Source organism: Pleurodeles waltl, chromosome 6, assembly GCF_031143425.1.
Source record: "Pleurodeles waltl isolate 20211129_DDA chromosome 6, aPleWal1.hap1.20221129, whole genome shotgun sequence".
Classification (NCBI taxonomy): domain Eukaryota; kingdom Metazoa; phylum Chordata; class Amphibia; order Caudata; family Salamandridae; genus Pleurodeles; species Pleurodeles waltl.
Genome location: NC_090445.1, coordinates 237,940,667 through 237,965,002, shown reverse-complemented (window position 1 = coordinate 237,965,002; position 24,336 = coordinate 237,940,667). Strand labels below are relative to the sequence as shown.

General features: G+C 49.2%; 1 protein-coding gene across 3 annotated transcripts in view; it reads right to left on the bottom strand.

Annotated features, from left to right (window-relative positions):
* Positions 1 to 24,336, bottom strand: part of TLK2 (tousled like kinase 2) — a 948,113-nt gene that overhangs the window by 746,690 nt on the left and 177,087 nt on the right. For 2 of the 3 annotated variants that reach the window (XM_069237985.1, XM_069237986.1), the window contains exon 6: positions 8,734 to 8,835. The exons of the other annotated variant lie outside the window; for it this stretch is intronic. In XM_069237985.1, the coding sequence (XP_069094086.1) occupies positions 8,734 to 8,835 (102 nt within the window). The remainder of the gene's footprint in view (positions 1 to 8,733; positions 8,836 to 24,336) is intronic. 3 annotated transcript variants of the gene reach the window in all.

Here is a 24,336-nt window from a genome sequence, read left to right as displayed (position 1 = left end):
AGAACCTGAGCAAATGTGAGCATCCTGAACTTCTCCTTCTTGAGGGAGAGATTGAGGGATCAAAGATCTAGGATAAGGCAAAAAAGCTGGTCACCTGACCCACAAGGCCAGTGGATTCAACACCCTTGACCACACAGAGGCTGGGGACCACTGCAGCACAGTGGCTGAGCGAGAATGGGTGCAGTTGGAGACCCCTTCCTTAGCCATGAAAGGCAGCCAGGATGGGACGAGGGGTCTTCTTGGAAGCGCTCGAGTGCGGAGTCTGCCTTGCCTCCAAAGAGATGGGTGCCATCCAAGGGCATATCCATCAAGGAAGCTTGAACATCCCTCAAAAAGCCAGATGTCCTCAGCCATGCTTGGCGCCTCAGGGCCACTGTTGAAGAAACTGCTCTTTCTAGCGAGCCAGTTATGTGCAGTGCGCAACCAATTGTAAACTTTGCTACGTCTCTCCCATTGGCAAGAGCCTGAGAGAGTACAGCCTGGGCCTCCTCCAAGACCTGTGGCAGCAGCTGCGCAACCGTATCCCACAGCGTGTTGGAATAATGGCCCAAAAGGCATACAGTGTTCACTGCAAGGCTGGCAGAAACAAACATCTTCTTACCAAGTGAGACCAACCCTGGGGAGCGGAAGGGAACATGCCATGGAAGGTAGAGGCTTGAACCACCAAGCTTTCAGGGGTGGGGTGTTGTGTCAAGAAACTTGGGTCCCCAGGTGCAAGGTAATGGTGGCAGGCAATCGTCCTGTTCACAGGAGACCCTGTGCTGGATCTGGACCAGTTGTGCAGTAGTACTTCAGTGAGGGCATCCATGAACAGGAGCAGGGGTTCTGAGGAGGAAGCTTCTGGTTGCAGCAAGAGGTTGGTTTTGACAGTCACCAAGGGCAGTTGAAGGTCTAGGACCTCGGCTGCCCTTCACAACACCACAGCATAAGAAGCTTCCTCCTCCATAGCCACAGTAGTGGGAGAAAGCATGTCAGTATCTGGAGAAGTATCCAGTCCACTAACCTCACCGAAGTCTTCAAGCCAGTCCATTTCTTCGTGGGGCTGGTACTCTAAAAGATTCTGCTACCCCTGCCATACATCCTCAAAGCCAAGCCCATAGGAAAAGCGCTCAGGATTCGAATGAGGAGGCAAAGCTCCTGCCGGTGTTCACGTCGTACAACACCCACCCGGCTCTGTGCTGGATTCGGCAATGACAATTTGGATGTAGCCACCCAGAGGCGGTGCCGGGAGCATCTGTGTAGGGACCAGCGTCTGGTAAGTCAAGGTTGTACGACCAGCTCTGGTCCGGATGCAGAACAGGATCCCTGGGAGCCCCCTGAAGCCAAGGCCGAAGCTGCCAGCTCACAACCCTAAGGGCCCCCCTCTGACTCCATAGGGCCCAAAGGTGCTCCAGGGAAGTCGAAATGCCCAAAAATGACCTCACAAAACTCAGGGAGGAACGGAGTCAGCCCAGGACAGGTTTTCCAGAATGAGGCCTAGAGTGCTGACGCTCCCTCGTCGGCTGATGGACGAGGACAAGTCGAAGAGTGTGCTTACTTACCCAATCGTACCGAGGACTTAGAGACAACTTCGGACTCCGCAACCAATCCACAGACCTTACACTTGACTCGGATCTCGACTTGCATGGAGTCAAGAACCAGGCCACCATCAGCTTCAGGGACCTCAAAGCCTTTGGATGCATGGCCCAGCACTCTGAGCACAACTTCGGGTCACAGTCACGCTCCAGACACTAAAGGCACACGAGCATTCACAGCCATCGCCCAATGACAAGACCCGCAGGGCTTGAATCCAGTATTCCTAGAAGACACCAGGAGTGAAACTTGCAAAAATACTTGACAAAGTTGAAAAAAAGCCAGTCAAGAAAGGACAGAGGGGTAGTTCTCTTCAGATCAGCGCTAGCTGGCGTGGATAGAAAAGAAGTGATGTCAGCATGCCTGGGTGGAGCCTATATATGACCCACAAAGTTGTATCTGGCGCGGACGTAGCTGACAGATGCAGAGCCAATCGACCCCACCTAACAGCATGCAAGGGCAAAACTCACATAAAATCTTTTGAGTCTTAATTATAAAAGCCTCAATTTCATGGACCCTTCTTTCAGATGCCATCGCTAAGAGAAGTGAAATTTTCCAGGAACAATTTTTAAATCCTTCCCTACTAATTGACTTTGAAGAGCTTCTGCTAAGTTATGAGAAGAATGTGCTTAAGTGTCATAAAACTTGCAGAAACGCAGGGAAGTGACCTCTCATGAATACTTCAATCAGTCTGTCAGTACAGGGTAATGGTTTATTTGATTCTCTTCTAATGGGGGTGGGGGAGAATCTCTTCTAACCAGGGAGACTGTATCCTGGAGCCATACCTGTCATTTCTTCAATGGTGTATCTTAATGAAAAATCCAGCAACTGCCTCAGTTACACTGGGACGATCAAGATTAGGCAGCACAGTCCTCTCCTCAGCTTGCTGTCCCTTGGGTATAAGGGCTAGGGAAGGAAAAGCGAAGTTCTTCGACTAGTCTATTGAAAATGCATCTCCAACCCCCCCCAATCCTGGTAATGCATACCTGAGATTGGCACTGGTGGCAAATATGCCACCAGGGCTTCAGATTACCCATATTTGAAAGATCTTGTTAAACTGGCTTAGCTTTAACTCCCGTACATAACAGTCGTCTATACACCACCTTATTGCAACTGCCCAGTTGTCTTCTACAGGCAAGTGATTTGCCATTACTGAGATTTGGTGTGATATGGCCCAAAGTTTCTGTGCCTCTCCTGACAGATTTATGGATCTTTTTCCTAAATTTGTTTACAAAAAACGCCGAACTGTCTTGTGCCGATTACTGTCAATGCCTTCATGTAGAAAAATGCCACTGTTGGCATGGTTACCCCCTAACTTTTTGCCTTTTGTTGATGTTAGTTATGACTGAAAGTGTGCTGGGACCCTGCTAACCACGCCCCAGCACCAGTGTTCTTTCCCTAAAACTGTACATTTGTCTCCACAATTGGCACAGCCCTGGCACACAGATAAGTCCCCTGTAAATGGTACCCCTTATACCAAGGGCCCTGTGGCCAGGGAAAGTCTCTAAGGGCTGCAGCATATATTATGCCACCCTGGTGATCCCTCACTCAGCCCATGCACACTGCCTCACATCTTATGTGTGCTGGTGGGGAGAAAAAGACTAAGTCGACATGGCACTCCCCTTAGGGTGCTGTAAAGAAATGGCTCCCTGTTGCAGTTACCCCCCACTTTTTGCCTGATACTGATGCTGACTTGACTGAGAAGTGTGCTGGGACCCTGCTAACCAGGCCCCAGCACCAGTGTTCTTTCACCTAAAATGTACCATTGTCTCCACAATTAGCACAACCCTGGCACCCAGGTAAGTCCCTTGTAACTGGTACCCCTGGTACCAAGGGCCCTGATGCCAGGGAAGGTCTCTAAGGGCTGCAGCATATCTTATGCCACCCTGGGGACGCCTAACTCAGCACAGACACACTGCTTGTCAGCTTGTGTGTGCTAGTGAGGACAAAACGAGTAAGTCGACATGGCACTCCCCTCAGGGTGCCATGCCAACCTCACACTGCCTGTGGCATAGGTAAGTCACCCCTCTAGCAGGCCTTACAGCCCTAAGGCAGGGTGCACTATACCACAGGTGAGGGCATATGTGCATGAGCACTATGCCCCTATAGTGTCTAAGCAAAACCTTAGACATTGTAAGTGCAGGGTAGCCATAAGAGTATATGGTCTGGGAGTCTGTCAAAAACGAACTCCACAGCTCCATAATGGCTACACTGAATACTGGGAAGTTTAGTATCAAACTTCTCAGAATAATAAACCCACACTGATGCCAGTGTTGGATTTATTAAAAAATGCACACAGAGTGCATCTTAGAGATGCCCCCTGTATTTTACCCAATTGTTCAGTGCAGGACTGACTGGTCTGTGCCAGCATGCTGCTGAGAGACGAGTTTCTGACCTCATGCGGTGAGAGCCTTTGTGCTCTCTGAGGACAGAAACAAAGCCTGCTCTGGGTGGAGGTGCTTCACACCTCCCCCCTGCAGGAACTGTAACACCTAGCAGTGAGCTTCAAAGGCTCAAGCTTCGTGTTACAATGCCACAGGGCACTCCAGCTAGTGGAGATGCCCGCCCCTTGGACATAGCCCCCACTTTTGGCGGCAAGTCCAGGAGAAATAATGAGAATAACAAGGAGGAGTCACTGGCCAGTCAGGACAGCCCCTAAGGTGTCCTGAGCTGAAGTGACTAACTTTTAGAAATCCTCCATCTTGCAGATGGAGGATTCCCCCAATAGGGATAGGAATGTAACCCCCTCCCATTGGGAGGAGGCACAAAGAGGGTGTACCCACCCTCAGGGCTAGTAGCCATTGGCTACTAACCCGCCAGACCTAAACACGCCCTTAAATTTAGTATTTAAGGGCTTCCCTGAACCTAAGAATTTAGATTCCTGCAACTTACCGAAGAAGAAGACTGCTGAGCTGAAAACCCCTGCAGAAGAAGAAAGAAGACACCAACTGCTTTGGCCCCAGTCCTACCGGCCTGTCTCCTGCCTTCTAAAGAAACCTGCTCCAGCGACGCTCTCTCCAGGACCAGCGACCCCTGAATCCTCAGAGGACTGCCCTGCTTCAAGAGGAACAAGAAACTCCTGAGGACAGCGGACGTGTTCCAAAAAGACTGCAACTTTGTTTCAGAGGAGCAGATTTAAAGACCCCTGCAATCCCCGCAAGAAGCGTGAGACTTGCAACACTGCACCCGGCGACCCCGACTCGACTGGTGGAGAAACAACACCTCAGGGAGGACCCTCCGGCGACTCCGAGACTGTGAGTAACCAAAGTTGTCCCCCCTGAGCCCCCACAGCGACGCCTGCAGAGGGAATCCCGAGGCTCCCCCTGACCGCGACTGCCTGACTCTAAAATCCCGACGGCTGGAAAGGACCCTGCACCCGCAGCCCCCAGCACCTGAAGGATCGGAACTCCAGTGCAGGAGTGACCCCCAGGAGGCCCTCTCCCTTGCCCAGGTGGTGGCTACCCCGAGGAGCCCCCCCCCTTGCCTGCCTGCACCGCTGAAGAGACCCCTTGGTCTCCCATTGCAATCCATTGGAAACCGACGTGTGTTTGCACACTGCACCCGGCCGCCCCAGTGCCCCTGAGGGTGTACTTTTTGTGTGAGCTTGTGTCCCCCCCGGTGCCCTACAAAACCCCCCTGGTCTGCCCTCCGAAGACGCGGGTACTTACCTGCTGGCAGACTGGAACCGGGGCACCCCCTTCTCTCCATTGAAGCCTATGCGTTTTGGGCACCACTTTGAACTCTGCACCTGACCGGCCCTGAGCTGCTGGTGTGGTGACTTTGGGGTTGCTCTGAACCCCCAACGGTGGGCTACCTTGGACCCCAATCTTAACCCCGTAGGTGGTGTACTTACCTGCAAAACCTAACAATACTTTACCTCCCCCAGGAACTGTGAAAATTGCACTGTGTCCACTTTTAAAACAGCTAAATGTGTTTTATGTAAAAAGTATATATGCTATTGTAATTAATCAAAGTTTCTAAAGTACTTACCTGCAATACCTTTCAAATGAGATATTACATGTAGAATTTGAACGTGTGGTTCTTAAAATAAACTAAGAAAATAAATTTTTCTATAACAAAACCTATTGGCCTGGAATTGTCTCTGAGTGTGTGTTCCTCATTTATTGCCTGTGTGTATGTACAACAAATGCTTAACACTACTCCTTTGATAAGCCTACTGCTCGACCACACTACCACAAAATACAGCATTAGTATTATCTCTTTTTGCCACTATCTTACCTCTAAGGGGAACCCTTGGACTCTGTGCATACTATTCCTTACTTTGAAATAGTGCATACAGAGCCAACTTCCTACAGGTGCCATGCCCAAAACCGAATGCCTGTGTCATAGGTAAGTCACACCTCTAGCAGGCCTTGCAGACCTAAGGCAGGGTGCACTATACCACAGGCGAGGGCATAGCTGCATGAGCACTATGCCCCTACAGTGTCTAAGCCAATTCTTAGACATTGTAAGTGCAGAGTAGCCATAAAAAGTATATGGTCTGGGAGTTTGTCAAACACAAACTCTACAGTTCCATAATGGCTACACTGAATACTGAGAAGTTTGCTATCAAACTTCTCAGCACAATAAATCCACACTGATACCAGTGTGGGATTTATTGAGAAATGCACACATAGGGCATCTCAGAGATTCCCCCTGCATGCCAGCCCAACTGCTAGTGTAAGGCTGACTGGTCTCTGCCAGCCTGCCACTTCCAGACTAGTTTCTGGCCACATGGGTTGAGTGCCTTTGTGCACTCTGTGACCAGGAATAAAGCCTGTCCTGGGTGGAGGTGCTTCACACCTCCCCCCGCAGGAACTGTAAACCCTTGCAGTTTGCCTCAAAGGCTCAAGCCTGGTGTTACAACGCCCCAGAGCACTCCAGCTAATGGAGATGCCCGCCCCCCTGGACACAGCCCCCACTTTTGGCAGCAAGACCGGGGAGATAATGAGAAAAACACGGAAGATTCACCACCTCAGCCACGTCCACCCAGGAGAACAGAGCTGATGTGACCCCCTCCTTAGAAAATCCTCCATCTTGCCTTGGAGGATTTAGCCCAATAGGATTAGGGATGTGTCCCCCTCCCCAAAGGGAGGAGGCCCAAGGAGGGTATAGCCACCCTCAGGGACAGTAGCCACTGGCTACTGCCTTCCAGCCCTTAACACACCTCTAAATTTTGTATTTAGGGGCGACCCTGAACCCAGAAAATCAGATTCCTGACGACCTAACAAGAAGAAGGACTGCTGTCCTGAAAACCACCGCAGAGAAGAAGGAAGACAACAACTGCTTTGGGCCCAGCCCTACCGGCCTGTCTCCTGATTCAAAGAACCTGCACCAGACACGCATCCTGCGGGCCCAGCGACCTCTGCCGACTCAGAGGACTGGCCTGCAACTCCAAAGGACCAAGAAACTCCTGTGGACAGCGGCCCTGTCTAAAGCAACAACAAGAAACCATCTATAAAGGGACTCTCACCTCACTCCAGAAGCATGAGTCCCCACCACTCTGCACCCGACGCCCCTGGCCCGTGTCCAGAGAAACCAACGCCGCAGAGAGGACCCCCCCCAGGTGACTCCAACGATATGTCCACCCTGAGTCAACCTCTCTGCACCCCACGATGACACCTGCAGAGGGAATCCAGAGGACCCCCCTGACCGCGAATGCCCGGTAACAAAGAAACCCGACGCCTGGAAGAAGCACTGCACCCGCAGCCCCCAGGCCCATAAAGAACCAACCATCGGTGCAGCAGTGACCAGCAGGCGGCCCTCACCCTTGCCCAGTCGGTGGCTGGCCCGAGAAGCCCCCCTGTGCCCTGCCTGCATCGTCTGAGTGACCCCCGGGTCCTTCCATTGATTCCTATACAAAACCCGATGCCTTGTTCGCCCACTGCACCCGGCCGCCCCTGTGCCGCTGAGGGTGTATTTTGTGTGCCTACTTGGGACCCCCCCAGTGCTCTACAAAACAACCCTGGTCTGCTACCCGAGGACGCAGGCACTTACCTGCTAGCACACTGGAACCGGAGCACCCCTAGTTTCCATAAGCGCCTATGTTATTTTGGGCCCCTCTTTGACCTCTGCACCTGACGGGGCCCTGTGTTGCTGGGTGTTTGGGGTTGACTTGAACTCCCAACGGTGGGCTGCCTATGCCCCGGAGACTGAACATGTAAGTGCTTTACTTACCTCAGAACCTAACCTGTACTTACCTCCCCCATGAACTGTTGAATTGTGCACTGTGTGCACTTTTAAATACATAACTGTTTTGATTCAAAGTTCTATCTACACCTATGCAAAGTACCTTACATTTAATGTACTTACCTGCAATTTGACTGTTGTGGTTCTAAAATAAATTAAGAAAATAATATTTTTCTATATAAAACATATTGGCCTGGAGCTAAGTCATTGAGCGTGTTCTCATTTATTGCCTGTGTGTGTACAACAAAAGCTTAACACTACCCTCGATAAGCCTAACTGATCGACCACACTACCACAAATAGAGTATTAGTATTATCTATTATTGCCTCTGTCAAGCCTCTTGGGGAACCCCTGGACTCTGTGCACACTATCTCTCACTTTGAGATAGTATATACAGCGCAAGCTTCCTACACTAAGCATTTCATGGACAGGGGAACAGAATGTATCAAAAATAAGCACCACAATTATATTTTGCCTTTATCCGGATAGGTTGGCTAACGCAAAATCTGCTGTATAAACTTTTCATTGCTATGTTGTCAACGGTTACAGAACAATTAAACAGAAAAATACAAAAACCACCACTTGCATTTTGTCTTTTTTGACATCTCCCTTTATTATTTTGTACATAAACATATAATTAATTCTCAAGTAGAGCACGCTTTTTATGCTGCACACTGTGGTATAGAAAGAAATTGTTCTAGCCTCAATATCGCCCACAAAACGCCCACAAAACGGGCAACATATCTGTGGAAAATTTCAAGTGCATAGAAATGGCAAAAGTTATCCCGTTGAAACGAATGCACTCAATTTAGTCAGTTTCTTGCTGCACAGAAATACTTTTGCAATATCTAGAGTAATCCAGAGAATACCCATTCTGCCACTTCACATCAAATATACAATTCTCTCTGCTCCTTTTGAACCTACAGCTTTTAAATTCACTCTGAAGTAAAACAGAACCAGGGTAATACTCACTGGCAAAGGTAAGGGATTAGATAAGGAATGTTGCGGTGAGGATCTGGCCACAGGGGGCACACTTCTACCAGGACTGGTTCCTGGACCACTCCCTCCAGCAAACTGCCCAAAAAAATATGTTTATAAAAGGTCAATTAACACATCTATAAGGATAACAGCATACAAAACATTGACTTGTAGTTCTACAACTATCCAATCACATTTAACCAACTGAGGCTCATCCTTCCATTTAATCCATGATCAAGAAAGGAAGACTTTTAGGTATTTATCGGGCTGCATAGTCTATTGTCCTTGACATTTTTAAGAGAGGCCCTTGGACTGACAGTTGCTTATGGCACAGTGAATATTATTCTTTCAAACCTTTGAAGCAGAGGCAAAAAATATTTTGACCAATTCATTTTACAGGTTCACAACAAACGTTTGACTGCACGTTACCAGAGACAAAACCAACCTAGTCATAATAATTAGGATCATTCATAACTTAGCTTCCTTTTTTCTGAGCGGTAATCACTTTAAACACTAGAAAATTACTAAAAAGCAAACACCAAAAGCACTAAATTTTCCAATCCAGCCTGCAAACATTATTTTGGGACTCGTGTTTGGTGCCCAAATGGTATTATGTTTCACAGCACCAAATAATAATTTACTTTGACTAAAGAAAGTCCATGATCATGAACAGGGTCATAAATTAACCAATCAATTATGATCAGAACATTCAACAGCAATTAAGGAGACAACTATTTTGCAAGTAAGACACATACAGTTAGGAGTCCACACCTGCATTGTTTTCTTGTCTCACAAATGAGGAATAAAATGACAGTTACTGCAGAGGTGATTATAACGAAATGGGTTCTGGCCATGTAATTCACTCAGATTTCTCGTTTTTAATCATCTGGTTTTTGGACTTTTTAGCATGGGTGAACCTCACAACTGGTGACTCACCCATAGTAAAATAAACAGCAAATGGACTGCACATGTTTACCACCAGTGTCTGCCTTGTAAGCAAATGCCGCTACAATGTACCAAGGGTAAGGGACACTTGGCTGGTTGAACAAAAAAACATGTTAGGCTACTATCGTACACAACCCATAAACTGCCCACAGGTAGTCTAGAGCACAGGGACTTGTAGAATTGGGTATTGACCTCAGTAGGCCTTTTCATGTTAGTGTACTCTCATAGGGAAAGTCAGAGTGGTTTACAATATTGTCTGCAGTCACACTCCAGTAAACACGTAGGGGGAAGACAACCTTAGAGTGTAGTTTCGCTGCCTTTTGGCCTACGAAGTCCAGTGACATATCAAAATGGGGTGGAGGTGGATCATGTCGACAAAATCAAATCTGAGAGGTCCAAGAAGGTATCTGCACACCTTATGGGTCATCCAGAATTGCCATATTTCACTTGTTAAGTACAGAATTAGAGCACAGGCCTTTTGCCACTGTGCTGTGCAACGTTAATTTCATTTCTCTCCAGCAGCAGGAACAAAGGCTGCCCCACACAAAGGAGGAATTAACAGTGCTTCACTCAGCTCCTGAGGAGGAAAGGGATGGAAGAAGAATCTGCAACCAATCAATTAGCTGTTACACTGTAGCAACAAGGCAACTGAACAAAGAAGGAAGCCCAGACCTCCGAAGCTAACACAGAAGGGGGCTCCTCTTTGAAGACTTGGTGAGGATGACCATGGCAGTGATGTCAGCGAGGGTCAGAGCTGAGGCCCCCAAAGGAGATGTAACTAGCGACTCCTGGCTGACACCATCTTCAATTGTTCCAGCATGCTGTGCATGAGGGGTGGGACAGGGAAGGAGCGATGATGTGGCACCCTAGGATTGGCCAGGGGTGCCTCACTTGTAGAACTTTCCGCCCCACTTAAAAAGTCTTGCACAAAGGGGAGAGCTTTCTTGTTCTTTTTGTTGGACCAGGGCACTGGGACTGAAGGTGGCAGCCATGGACAACTGGACTAGGGACTACAGTTGACCCCAGGACCACTGGGCCTCTTCCCAGGACCAGGGAAGCTGGTCCTCTTACACTCCCCAAGGACTAGTTGGGGGAAACAAATGGACTTCCGCGCGAAAGAGAAGAGAAGCACCAGAGGAGAAAGGCTGGTGCAGAGAGCTAGGGGAACCAGCTCTCTGCAAAACTAGCCACTTTAGAGGCCAGGAGGCCTAAGGAAAATGCTCCAGCTGGCTAGGGTTCGCCACCAGGAGCACAATACTACAATGATCACGCACGGGCCCAAGGTAAGTGCAGGAGAAGGATTTGACCTTTGGACACCTGCCCCCTGAACTTTTGCCTCCACCCTACTCCCTCTCCCCTATGCAAGGTCATGGAGTAAGTGGATTTCGGCTGCAAGTTTACCCTCAGACGAGGCCAGGGTCTGGTGGTGACTGCAAGGAGCAGTTTCTATTTTTAATCCTGGGGGGGCTGTGCGCGAGACTCTCTTCCCAGAGCTCAATGGGCCCAGGGATCTCAATCCCTGGACCAGGTTTTATCCACAGATGTCTAGGACCCTGTAGGAAGCTGATTCTCTATATAGTGCACTGAAATTAAGTACACTGTGCAGAGAATCCAGTGGATCCCCAACTGGTATTGCAGAGGCAAAAGAAGAGAAGACTAATGCTTTATTTTTTGGTAGTGTGGGCGAACAGTTAGGCTTATCAGAGGGTAGTGCTAAGCATTTGTTGTACTCACAGAGACAATAAATGAGAGACACACTCAAAGAATAAATATGAGACCAATTTAGAAAAATAACATTTATTTTAATATGTTTCAAACCCACAAACTTTATAACCAGATAAGTAGATTTTTAAGCATAAATACTTTAGAGTTTCAAAAATCAACAGTGCAATTTTTCAGTTCAGCAATGTTAACCTATGGAAGGAAAAAACAATAATGCAGTTCTGCAAATAAGTACACCACTTACAAATCCAGTTTTAGGTCAACACTAGGCAAGGTTCAAATCGGTACCAAGTGGCACACGCAGTGGCACAGGGGCGGCCGGGTGCAGAGGTCAAGTTTGGAGTCAGATGCCCAATGTTAACCAATGGAGACTGGGGTTGAATGAAGATGAGGTGCTCACAGGTGAGTAAAGTAGTGTTAGGGGTCGATCTCCTGGGGTTGAGGCAAGCACAAGTGAAGCTACAGGGCAGCACCAAACCTACACCCTCAGCGGCACAGGGGTGGCCGGGTGCAGAATGCCAACACTGTCTCGGGCACCCAATGTATAATCAATGGGAAGATCAGTTTTGAAAAAAGGCTGCAGGCTTGGGCCAGGAGGCTAAACAAAGAAAACCCAAGGCTGCCCAGGTACGTTGTAATACTAGGGGATGCAGGGACATCAACGGTCTAGTTTCCCAAGGCCCAGGTACTCCGGGTGTCTTTTGGCACCGCGGACAGCTTACTGGGTAGTTTGCAGTCAGGGGAAGTCTTCAGTTTGAGGATGCAGGCTTCCAGGCAGAGCCTTGCAGGGGTCAGCCCACAGTGGACTCGGAGGGAAACCTTCACAGAACCGGTGGACCACTTGGACTCGGGTCTTGGGTGTCAGGCGTAGAGGTGGAGGCCGGTTCGAGGTTCCTCAGGGCAGAGTTTTTTTTTTCTTTTAAAGTTGTTTTCTTCTTGCACAGGTCCACTGTCCTCAGATCTTGATCTCTGTCGAAGGCAGGCAGTCTTCCCAAAGCTTTGGGGGTCGCTGGAAGACAGGTCGCCATTTGGTCAATGTAGGAAGTTGGCTCTGTATGTGCTATTTCAAAGTAAGGAATAGCATGCACAGAGTCCAAGGGTTCCCCTTAGAGGTAAGATAGTGGCAAAAAGAGATAATACTAATGCTCTATGTTGTGGTAGTGTGGTCGAGCAGTAGGCTTATCCAAGGAGTAGTGTTAAGCATTTGTTGTACATACACATAGACAATAAATGAGGTACACACACTCAGAGACAAATCCAGCCAATAGGTTTTTGTATAGAAAAATATCTTTTCTTAGTTTATTTTAAGAACCACAGGTTCAAATTCTACATGTAATATCTCATTCGAAAGGTATTGCAGGTAAGTACTTTAGGAACTTCAAATCATCAAAATTGCATGTATACTTTTCAAGTTATTCACAAATAGCTGTTTTAAAAGTGGACACTTAGTGCAATTTTCACAGTTCCTAGGGGAGGTAAGTATTTGTTAGGTTAACCAGGTAAGTAAGACACTTACAGGGCTTAGTTCTTGGTCCAAGGTAGCCCACCGTTGGGGGTTCCGAGCAACCCCAAAGTCACCACACCCGCAGCTCAGGGCCGGTCAGGTGCAGAGTTCAAAGTGGTGCCCAAAACACATAGGCTAGAATGGAGAGAAGGGGGTGCCCCGGTTCCGGTCTGCTTGCAGGTAAGTACCCGCGTCTTCGGAGGGCAGACCAGGGGGGTTTTGTAGGGCACCGGGGGGGGACACAAGCCCACACAGAAATTTCACCCTCAGCGGCGCGGGGGCGGCCGGGTGCAGTGTAGAAACAAGCGTCGGGTTCGCAATGTTAGTCTATGAGAGATCTCGGGATCTCTTCAGCGCTGCAGGCAGGCAAGGGGGGGGTTCCTCGGGGAAACCTCCACTTGGGCAAGGGAGAGGGACTCCTGGGGGTCACTTCTCCAGTGAAAGTCCGGTCCTTCAGGTCCTGGGGGCTGCGGGTGCAGGGTCTCTCCCAGGTGTCGGGACTTTGGATTCAAAGAGTCGCGGTCAGGGGAAGCCTCGGGATTCCCTCTGCAGGCGGCGCTGTGGGGGCTCAGGGGGGACAGGTTTTGGTACTCACAGTATCAGAGTAGTCCTGGGGTCCCTCCTGAGGTGTCGGTTCTCCACCAGCCGAGTCGGGGTCGCCGGGTGCAGTGTTGCAAGTCTCACGCTTCTTGCGGGGAGCTTGCAGGGTTCTTTAAAGCTGCTGGAAACAAAGTTGCAGCTTTTCTTGGAGCAGGTCCGCTGTCCTCTGGAGTTTCTTGTCTTTTCGAAGCAGGGGCAGTCCTCAGAGGATGTCGAGGTCGCTGGTCCCTTTGGAAGGCGTCGCTGGAGCAGGATCTTTGGAAGGCAGGAGACAGGCCGGTGAGTTTCTGGAGCCAAGGCAGTTGTCGTCTTCTGGTCTTCCGCTGCAGGGGTTTTCAGCTAGGCAGTCCTTCTTCTTGTAGTTGCAGGAATCTAATTTTCTAGGGTTCAGGGTAGCCCTTAAATACTAAATTTAAGGGCGTGTTTAGGTCTGGGGGGTTAGTAGCCAATGGCTACTAGCCCTGAGGGTGGGTACACCCTCTTTGTGCCTCCTCCCAAGGGGAGGGGGTCACAATCCTAACCCTATTGGGGGAATCCTCCATCTGCAAGATGGAGGATTTCTAAAAGTTAGAGTCACTTCAGCTCAGGACACCTTAGAGGCTGTCCTGACTGGCCAGTGACTCCTCCTTGTTTTTCTCATTATTTTCTCCGGCCTTGCCGCCAAAAGTGGGGCCTGGCCGGAGGGGGCGGGCAACTCCACTAGCTGGAGTGTCCTGCTGGGTTGGCACAAAGGAGGTGAGCCTTTGAGGCTCACCGCCAGGTGTGACAATTCCTGCCTGGGGGAGGTGTTAGCATCTCCACCCAGTGCAGGCTTTGTTACTGGCCTCAGAGTGACAAAGGCACTCTCCCCATGGGGCCAGCAACATGTCTCGGTTTGTGGCAGGCTGCTAAAACTAGTCAGCCTACACAGATAGTCGGTTAAGTTTCAGGGGGCACCTCTAAGGTGCCCTCTGGGGTGTATTTTACAATAAAATGTACACTGGCATCAGTGTGCATTTATTGTGCTGAGAAGTTTGATACCAAACTTCCCAGTTTTCAGTGTAGCCATTATGGTGCTGTGGAGTTCGTGTTTGACAAACTCCCAGACCATATACTCTTATGGCTACCCTGCACTTACAATGTCTAAGGTTTTGTTTAGACACTGTAGGGGTACCATGCTCATGCACTGGTACCCTCACCTATGGTATAGTGCACCCTGCCTTAGGGCTGTAAGGCCTGCTAGAGGGGTGTCTTACCTATACTGCATAGGCAGTGAGAGGCTGGCATGGCACCATGAGGGGAGTGCCATGTCGACTTACTCGTTTTGTCCTCACTAGCACACACAAGCTGGCAAGCAGAGTGTCTGTGCTGAGTGAGAGGTCTCCAGGGTGGCATAAGACATGCTGCAGCCCTTAGAGACCTTCCTTGGCATCAGGGCCCTTGGTACTAGAAGTACCAGTTACAAGGGACTTATCTGGATGCCAGGGTCTGCCAATTGTGGATACAAAAGTACAGGTTAGGGAAAGAACACTGGTGCTGGGGCCTGGTTAGCAGGCCTCAGCACACTTTCAATTGTAAACATAGCATCAGCAAAGGCAAAAAGTCAGGGGGCAACCATGCCAAGGAGGCATTTCCTTACACAACCCCCCCCCAAACGAAAGAGGATGAGACTAACCTTTCCCAAGAGAGTCTTCATTTTCTAAGTGGAAGAACCTGGAAAGGCCATCTGCATTGGCATGGGCAGTCCCAGGTCTGTGTTCCACTATAAAGTCCATTCCCTGTAGGGAGATGGACCACCTCAACAGTTTAGGATTTTCACCTTTCATTTGCATCAGCCATTTGAGAGGTCTGTGGTCAGTTTGAACTAGGAAGTGAGTCCCAAAGAGGTATGGTCTCAGCTTCTTCAGGGACCAAACCACAGCAAAGGCCTCCCTCTCAATGGCACTCCAACGCTGCTCCCTGGGGAGTAACCTCCTGCTAATGAAAGCAACAGGCTGGTCAAGGCCATCATCATTTGTTTGGGACAAAACTGCCCCTATCCCATGTTCAGAGGCATCAGTCTGCACAATGAACTGCTTAGAATAATCTGGAGCTTTTAGAACTGGTGCTGAGCACATTGCTTGTTTCAGGGTGTCAAAGGCCTGTTGGCATTCCACAGTCCAGTTCACTTTCTTGGGCATTTTCTTGGAGGTGAGTTCAGTGAGGGCTGTCACAATGGATCCATATCCCTTCACAAACCTCCTGTAATACCCAGTCAAGCCAAGGAATGCCCTGACTTGAGTCTGGGTTTTTGGAGCTACCCAGTCCAGAATAGTCTGGATCTTGGGTTGGAGTGGCTGAACTTGGCCTCCACCTACAAGGTGTCCCAAGTAAACCACAGTTCCCTGCCCTATCTGGCATTTGGATGCCTTGATAGAGAGGCCTGCAGATTGCAGAGCCTTCAAAACCTTCTTCAGGTGGACCAGGTGATCCTGCCAGGTGGAGCTAAAGACAGCAATATCATCAAGATAAGCTGTGCTAAAGGACTCCAAGCCAGCAAGGACTTGATTCACCAACCTTTGGAAGGTGGCAGGGGCATTCTTTAAACCAAAGGGCATAACAGTAAACTGATAATGCCCATCAGGTGTGGAGAATGCTGTTTTCTCTTTTGCTCCAGGTGCCATTTTTATTTGCCAGTACCCTGCTGTCAAGTCAAAGGTACTTAAGAATTTGGCAGCACCTAATTTATCTATGAGCTCATCAGCTCTTGGAATTGGATGAGCATCTGTCTTGGTGACAGAATTGAGCCCTCTGTAGTCCACACAAAACCTCATCTCTTTCTTTCCATCTTTGGTGTGAGGTTTGGGGACTAAGACCACTGGGCTAGCCCAGGGGCTGTCAGAGCGCTCAATTACTCCCAATTCCAGCATCTTGTGGACTTCCACCTTGATGCTTTCCTTAACATGGTCAGATTGTCTAAAGATTTTGTTCTTGACAGGCATGCTGTCTCCTGTGTCCACATCATGGGTACACAGGTGTGTCTGACCAGGGGTTAAGGAGAAGAGTTCAGGAAACTGTTGTAGGACTCTCCTACAATCAGCTTGCTGTTGGCCAGAGAGGGTGTCTGAGTAGATCACTCCATCTACTGTGCCATCTTTTGGGTCTGATGACAGAAGATCAGGGAGAGGTTCACTCTCTGCCTCCTGATCCTCATCTGTTACCATCAACAGATTCACATCAGCCCTGTCATGGAAGAGCTTAAGGCGGTTCACATGGATCACCCTCTTGGGGCTCCTGCTTGTGCCCAGGTCCACCAGGTAGGTGACCTGACTCTTCCTTTCTAGCACTGGGTAAGGGCCACTCCATTTGTCCTGGAGTGCCCTGGGAGCCACAGGCTCCAGAACCCAGACTTTCTGCCCTGGTTGGAACTCAACCAGTGCAGCCTTTTGGTCATACCAAAACTTCTGGAGCTGTTGGCTGGCCTCAAGGTTTTTGGTTGCCTTTTCCATGTACTCTGCCATTCTAGAGCGAAGGCCAAGTACATAGTCCACTATGTCCTGTTTAGGCTCATGGAGAGGTCTCTCCCAGCCTTCTTTAACAAGGGCAAGTGGTCCCCTTACAGGATGACCAAACAGAAGTTCAAAGGGTGAGAATCCTACTCCCTTCTGTGGCACCTCTCTGTAAGCGAAAAGCAGACATGGCAAGAGGACATCCCATCTCCTTTTGAGTTTTTCTGGGAGCCCCATGATCATGCCTTTTAATGTCTTGTTGAATCTCTCAACCAAGCCATTAGTTTGTGGATGGTATGGTGTAGTGAATTTATAAGTCACTCCACACTCATTCCACATGTGCTTTAGGTATGCTGACATGAAGTTGGTACCTCTGTCAGACACCACCTCCTTAGGGAAACCCACTCTGGTAAAGATACCAATGAGGGCCTTGGCTACTGCAGGGGCAGTAGTCGACCTAAGGGGAATAGCTTCAGGATACCTGGTAGCATGATCCACTACTACCAGGATATACATATTTCCTGAGGCTGTGGGAGGTTCCAGTGGACCAACTATGTCCACACCCACTCTTTCAAAGGGCACCCCCACCACTGGAAGTGGAATGAGGGGGGCCTTTGGATGTCCACCTGTCTTACCACTGGCTTGACAGGTGGGGCAGGAGAGGCAAAACTCCTTAACCATGTTGGACATATTGGGCCAGTAGAAGTGGTTGACTAACCTCTCCCACGTCTTGGTTTGTCCCAAATGTCCAGCAAGGGGAATGTCATGGGCCAATGTTAGGATGAACTTCCTGAACAGCTGAGGCACTACCACTCTCCTAGTGGCACCAGGTTTGGGGTCTCTGGCCTCAGTGTACAGGAGTCCATCTTCCCAATAGACCCTATGCGTTCCATTTTTCTTGCCTTTGGACTCTTCAGCAGCTTGCTGCCTAAGGCCTTCAAGAGAGGGACAGGTTTCTTGTCCCTTACACAGCTCCTCCCTTGAGGGTCCCCCTGGGCCTAAGAGCTCAACCTGATAAGGTTCAAGCTCCAAAGGCTCAGTTCCCTCAGAGGGCAGAACTTCTTCCTGAGAAGAGAGGTTCCCTTTCTTTTGCTGTGTTGTAGTTGGTTTCCCAACTGACTTTCCTGTTCTCTTGGTAGGCTGGGCCATTCTTCCAGACTCCAGCTCTACTTGTTCACCCTGTGCCTTGCACTGTGCTCTTGTTTTCACACACACCAGTTCAGGGATACCCAGCATTGCTGCATGGGTTTTTAGTTCTACCTCAGCCCATGCTGAGGACTCCAGGTCATTTCCAAGCAGACAGTCCACTGGGATATTTGAGGAGACCACCACCTGTTTCAGGCCATTGACCCCTCCCCATTCTAAAGTAACCATTGCCATGGGATGTACTTTTCTCTGATTGTCAGCGTTGGTGACTGTGTAAGTTTTTCCAGTCAGGTATTGGCCAGGGGAAACCAGTTTCTCTGTCACCATGGTGACACTGGCACCTGTATCCCTCAGGCCCTCTATTCTAGTCCCATTAATTAAGAGTTGCTGTCTGTATTTTTGCATGTTAGGCGGCCAGACAGCTAGTGTGGCTAAATCCACCCCACCCTCAGAAACTAGAATAGCTTCAGTGTGGACCCTGATTTGCTCTGGGCACACTGTTGATCCCACTTGGAGACTAGCCATACCAGTGTTACCTGGATGGGAGTTTGGAGTGGAACCTTTCTTGGGACAGGCCTTGTCTCCAGTTTGGTGTCCATGCTGTTTACAGCTATGACACCAGGCCTTTTTGGGATCAAAGTTTTTACCCTTGTACCCATTGTTTTGTGAAGAGGCTCTGGGCCCACCCTCCTGTGCAGGTTTTTGGGGGCCTGTAGAAGACTCTTTACTATTTTTAGTTTTGGTTGTCTCATCACCCTTCCCCTGGGGAGTCTTTGTGACCCCTTTCTTTTGGTCACCCCCTGTTGAAGTCTTGGACACCCTTGTCTTGACCCAATGGTCCGCCTTCTTTCCCAATTCTTGGGGAGAAATTGGTCCTAGGTCTACCAGATGCTGATGCAGTTTATCATTGAAACAATTACTTAACAGGTGTTCTTTCACAAATAAATTGTACAGCCCATCATAATTACTTACACCACTGCCTTGAATCCAACCATCTAGTGTTTTCACTGAGTAGTCAACAAAGTCAACCCAGGTCTGGCTCGAGGATTTTTGAGCCCCCCTGAACCTAATCCTGTACTCCTCAGTGGAGAATCCAAAGCCCTCAATCAGGGTACCCTTCATGAGGTCATAAGATTCTGCATCTTTTCCAGAGAGTGTGAGGAGTCTATCCCTACACTTTCCAGTGAACATTTCCCAAAGGAGAGCACCCCAGTGAGATCTGTTCACTTTTCTGGTTACACAAGCCCTCTCAAAAGCTGTGAACCACTTGGTGATGTCATCACCATCTTCAAATGTTGTCACAATCCCTTTGGGGATTTTTAACATGTCAGGAGAATCTCTGACCCTATTTATATTGCTGCCACCATTGATGGGTCCTAGGCCCATCTCTTGTCTTTCCCTTTCTATGGCTAGGAGCTGTCTCTCTAAAGCCAATCTTTTGGCCATCCTGGCTAACAGGAGGTCATCTTCACTGAGAGCATCCTCAGTGATTTCAGAAATGTGGGACCCTCCTGTGAGGGACTCACTATTTCTGACTAACACAGTTGGAAACAGGACTTGAGGGGTCCTGTTCTCCCTATTTAGGACTGGAGGAGGGACATTGGCCTCCAAGTCACTAATTTCTTCCTCTGTGATGTCATCATCAGAGGGGTTGGCTTTTTCAAACTCTGCCAACAGCTCCTGGAGCTGAATTTTGGTAGGTCTGGAGCCAATGGTTATTTTCTTTATATTACAGAGAGACCTTAGCTCCCTCATCTTAAGATGGAGGTAAGGTGTGGTGTCGAGTTCCACCACCTGCATCTCTGTATCAGACATTATTCTGCTAAGAGTTGGAATACTTTTTAAAGAATCTAAAACTGTTTCTAGAATCTAATTTCAAACTTTTAACAAACTTTTAAACTCTAAAAGACAATGCTAAACAGGGACTTAACACACCAGGCCCTAGCAGGATTTTTTAGAAAAATTTTAAATTGCAAAAATGAATTTCTAATGACAATTTTGGAATTTGTCGTGTGATCAGGTATTGGCTGAGTAGTCCAGCAAATGCAAAGTCTTGTACCCCACCGCTGATCCACCAATGTAGGAAGTTGGCTCTGTATGTGCTATTTCAAACTAAGGAATAGCATGCACAGAGTCCAAGGGTTCCCCTTAGAGGTAAGATAGTGGCAAAAAGAGATAATACTAATGCTCTATTTTGTGGTAGTGTGGTCGAGCAGTAGGCTTATCCAAGGAGTAGTGTTAAGCATTTGTTGTACATACACATAGACAATAAATGAGGTACACACACTCAGAGACAAATCCAGCCAATAGGTTTTTGTATAGAAAAATATCTTTTCTTAGTTTATTTTAAGAACCACAGGTTCAAATTCTACATGTAATATCTCATTCGAAAGGTATTGCAGGTAAGTACTTTAGGAACTTCAAATCATCAAAATTGCATGTATACTTTTCAAGTTATTCACAAATAGCTGTTTTAAAAGTGGACACTTAGTGCAATTTTCACAGTTCCTAGGGGAGGTAAGTATTTGTTAGGTTAACCAGGTAAGTAAGACACTTACAGGGCTTAGTTCTTGGTCCAAGGTAGCCCACCGTTGGGGGTTCCGAGCAACCCCAAAGTCACCACACCCGCAGCTCAGGGCCGGTCAGGTGCAGAGTTCAAAGTGGTGCCCAAAACACATAGGCTAGAATGGAGAGAAGGGGGTGCCCCGGTTCCGGTCTGCTTGCAGGTAAGTACCCGCGTCTTCGGAGGGCAGACCAGGGGGGTTTTGTAGGGCACCGGGGGGGACACAAGCCCACACAGAAATTTCACCCTCAGCGGCGCGGGGGCGGCCGGGTGCAGTGTAGAAACAAGCGTCGGGTTCGCAATGTTAGTCTATGAGAGATCTCGGGATCTCTTCAGCGCTGCAGGCAGGCAAGGGGGGGGTTCCTCGGGGAAACCTCCACTTGGGCAAGGGAGAGGGACTCCTGGGGGTCACTTCTCCAGGGAAAGTCCGGTCCTTCAGGTCCTGGGGGCTGCGGGTGCAGGGTCTCTCCCAGGTGTCGGGACTTTGGATTCAAAGAGTCGCGGTCAGGGGAAGCCTCGGGATTCCCTCTGCAGGCGGCGCTGTGGGGGCTCAGGGGGGACAGGTTTTGGTACTCACAGTATCAGAGTAGTCCTGGGGTCCCTCCTGAGGTGTCGGTTCTCCACCAGCCGAGTCGGGGTCGCCGGGTGCAGTGTTGCAAGTCTCACGCTTCTTGCGGGGAGCTTGCAGGGTTCTTTAAAGCTGCTGGAAACAAAGTTGCAGCTTTTCTTGGAGCAGGTCCGCTGTCCTCGGGAGTTTCTTGTCTTTTCGAAGCAGGGGCAGTCCTCAGAGGATGTCGAGGTCGCTGGTCCCTTTGGAAGGCGTCGCTGGAGCAGGATCTTTGGAAGGCAGGAGACAGGCCGGTGAGTTTCTGGAGCCAAGGCAGTGGTCGTCTTCTGGTCTTCCACTGCAGGGGTTTTCAGCTAGGCAGTCCTTCTTCTTGTAGTTGCAGGAATCTAATTTTCTAGGGTTCAGGGTAGCCCTTAAATACTAAATTTAAGGGCGTGTTTAGGTCTGGGGGGTTAGTAGCCAATGGCTACTAGCCCTGAGGGTGGGTACACCCTCTTTGTGCCTCCTCCCAAGGGGAGGGGGTCACAATCCTAACCCTATTGGGGGAATCCTCCATCTGCAAGATGGAGGATTTCTAAAAGTTAGAGTCACTTCAGCTCAGGACACCTTAGAGGCTGTCCTGACTGGCCAGTGACTCCTCCTTGTTTTTCTCATTATTTTCTCCGGCCTTGCCGCCAAAAGTGGGGCCTGGCCGGAGGGGGCGGGCAACTCCACTAGCTGGAGTGTCCTGCTGGGTTGGCACAAAGGAGGTGAGCCTTTGAGGCTCACCGCCAGGTGTGACAATTCCTGCCTGGGGGAGGTGTTAGCATCTCCACCCAGTGCAGGCTTTGTTACTGGCCTCAGAGTGACAAAGGCACTCTCCCCATGGGGCCAGCAACATGTCTCGGTTTGTGGCAGGCTGCTAAAACTAGTCAGCCTACACAGATAGTCGGTTAAGTTTCAGGGGGCACCTCTAAGGTGCCCTCTGGGGTGTATTTTACAATAAAATGTACACTGGCATCAGTGTGCATTTATTGTGCTGAGAAGTTTGATACCAAACTTCCCAGTTTTCAGTGTAGCCATTATGGTGCTGTGGAGTTCGTGTTTGACAAACTCCCAGACCATATACTCTTATGGCTACCCTGCACTTACAATGTCTAAGGTTTTGTTTAGACACTGTAGGGGTACCATGCTCATGCACTGGTACCCTCACCTATGGTATAGTGCACCCTGCCTTAGGGCTGTAAGGCCTGCTAGAGGGGTGTCTTACCTATACTGCATAGGCAGTGAGAGGCTGGCATGGCACCCTGAGGGGAGTGCCATGTCGACTTACTCGTTTTGTCCTCACTAGCACACACAAGCTGGCAAGCAGGGTGTCTGTGCTGAGTGAGAGGTCTCCAGGGTGGCATAAGACATGCTGCAGCCCTTAGAGACCTTCCTTGGCATCAGGGCCCTTGGTACTAGAAGTACCAGTTACAAGGGACTTATCTGGATGCCAGGGTCTGCCAATTGTGGATACAAAAGTACAGGTTAGGGAAAGAACACTGGTGCTGGGGCCTGGTTAGCAGGCCTCAGCACACTTTCAATTGTAAACATAGCATCAGCAAAGGCAAAAAGTCAGGGGGCAACCATGCCAAGGAGGCATTTCCTTACAGTCAAGGATTCTCAAAGGCTGCAGACGGGCTGGTGGGGCTTAGGCCAAGTCAGCTGGTGTCTGTAGTCTACACTACTGGTGCAACTCTGTAGGGTCCAGCTCTTCTTACTTTGTCAGGAATCCCAGTTCTTGGGTTAAATACTCAATTTAGGCGTGTTACAGGGAGTGCCAGGCGGTAGCCAATGGGCTACCCACCTTTAGGGTGACTACACCCCTTCTTATGCCCACTTGCGCTGGGAAGTGGACATAAACCTTGACCCAAGAGGTCTAATGCCTTCCAAAAAAGATGGAGGAATTTAAAAGTAAGTGTCCACTTCCTGATTTAACTAATTTTCCTGCTTGTGCTACCCCAAAAGTGGGATCAGGACAGGGGGCTGGTCATCTCCACCATCTGGAGAGGCTTCGGCCGCATTACAAGGCGACAAGGCCTTTGAAGCTCCCCGCCCTGGAATGTCCATCCTGCCTAGGAGAGATCACACTTCTGCCCAGTGCAGGCTTTTGTCTCAGCCCCTCGAGAGCGTTGGCTCTCACTGTGGTTGGCCAGAAACATGCCGGTGGTGGCTGCACTGGTCAGGACCACAAGTGAGTCAGCACACTAGTAGTTGGTAGGTTTTCAGGGGGCACCTCTAAGGTGCCCTTGGTGTGCATCTTTTTCAATAAATCGATCCCTGGGGTCAGTGAGGGTTATTATTTTGAGGTGTTCGATAGAAAACATCCCAGGATTCAGAGAAGCCATCATGTAGCTGGGGAACTCATGACCAGTGCTCTGCACATGCATTTAAAATGGTTTCCTTATACACTGACTGTATAGAATCAAGAAAGAGATAGCAGGGGCACATCTGCTCATGCAGTTATGCCCTCACATGTAATATAATGCACCCTGCCTTAAGGCTGTAAGGACTGCTAGACGGGAGACTAACATACACTGCATGGAGTGTTTAAGGGACATGGCACACAGCAGCACCTTGTCACACAGCCTGCAATGGCAGTCTGCGTAAAGTTCGTGCCGTGTCCCTCAGAGTGGCACAAGTTGTGCTGAAGCTCTGAGGGGCCCTCCTCAGTATCCATGCCCTGAGTACCACAGGGGACTTGCAGGTGGTTGAAGGTCCTGGTCACTTGGGGATCAAGTAACCAGGTTTCTTGTTTTAGGGAAGAACACGGGCACTGGGAACCTGGTTAGCAGGAACCCAGTGCATGTCAGTCAAAGTTGGTGGGGGGGACTGCAACCAGCACCCAGCTCTCTTATTAATGATAATGTCAGCACATGATTGCAATGCTTCATTATTCATAGTAAGTGCAGCAGTATTATGATTCCTGTAGTTAGTGATGGAATGACATATTAGGACGCGTTTCTCGTCTTGAAATGTGGTAACTTTGACCTAATGTAACAAGACGCCCCTATTTATAGTTATGTGCTGTACTGTACACAAAGGAGGGGTACTGTGAATT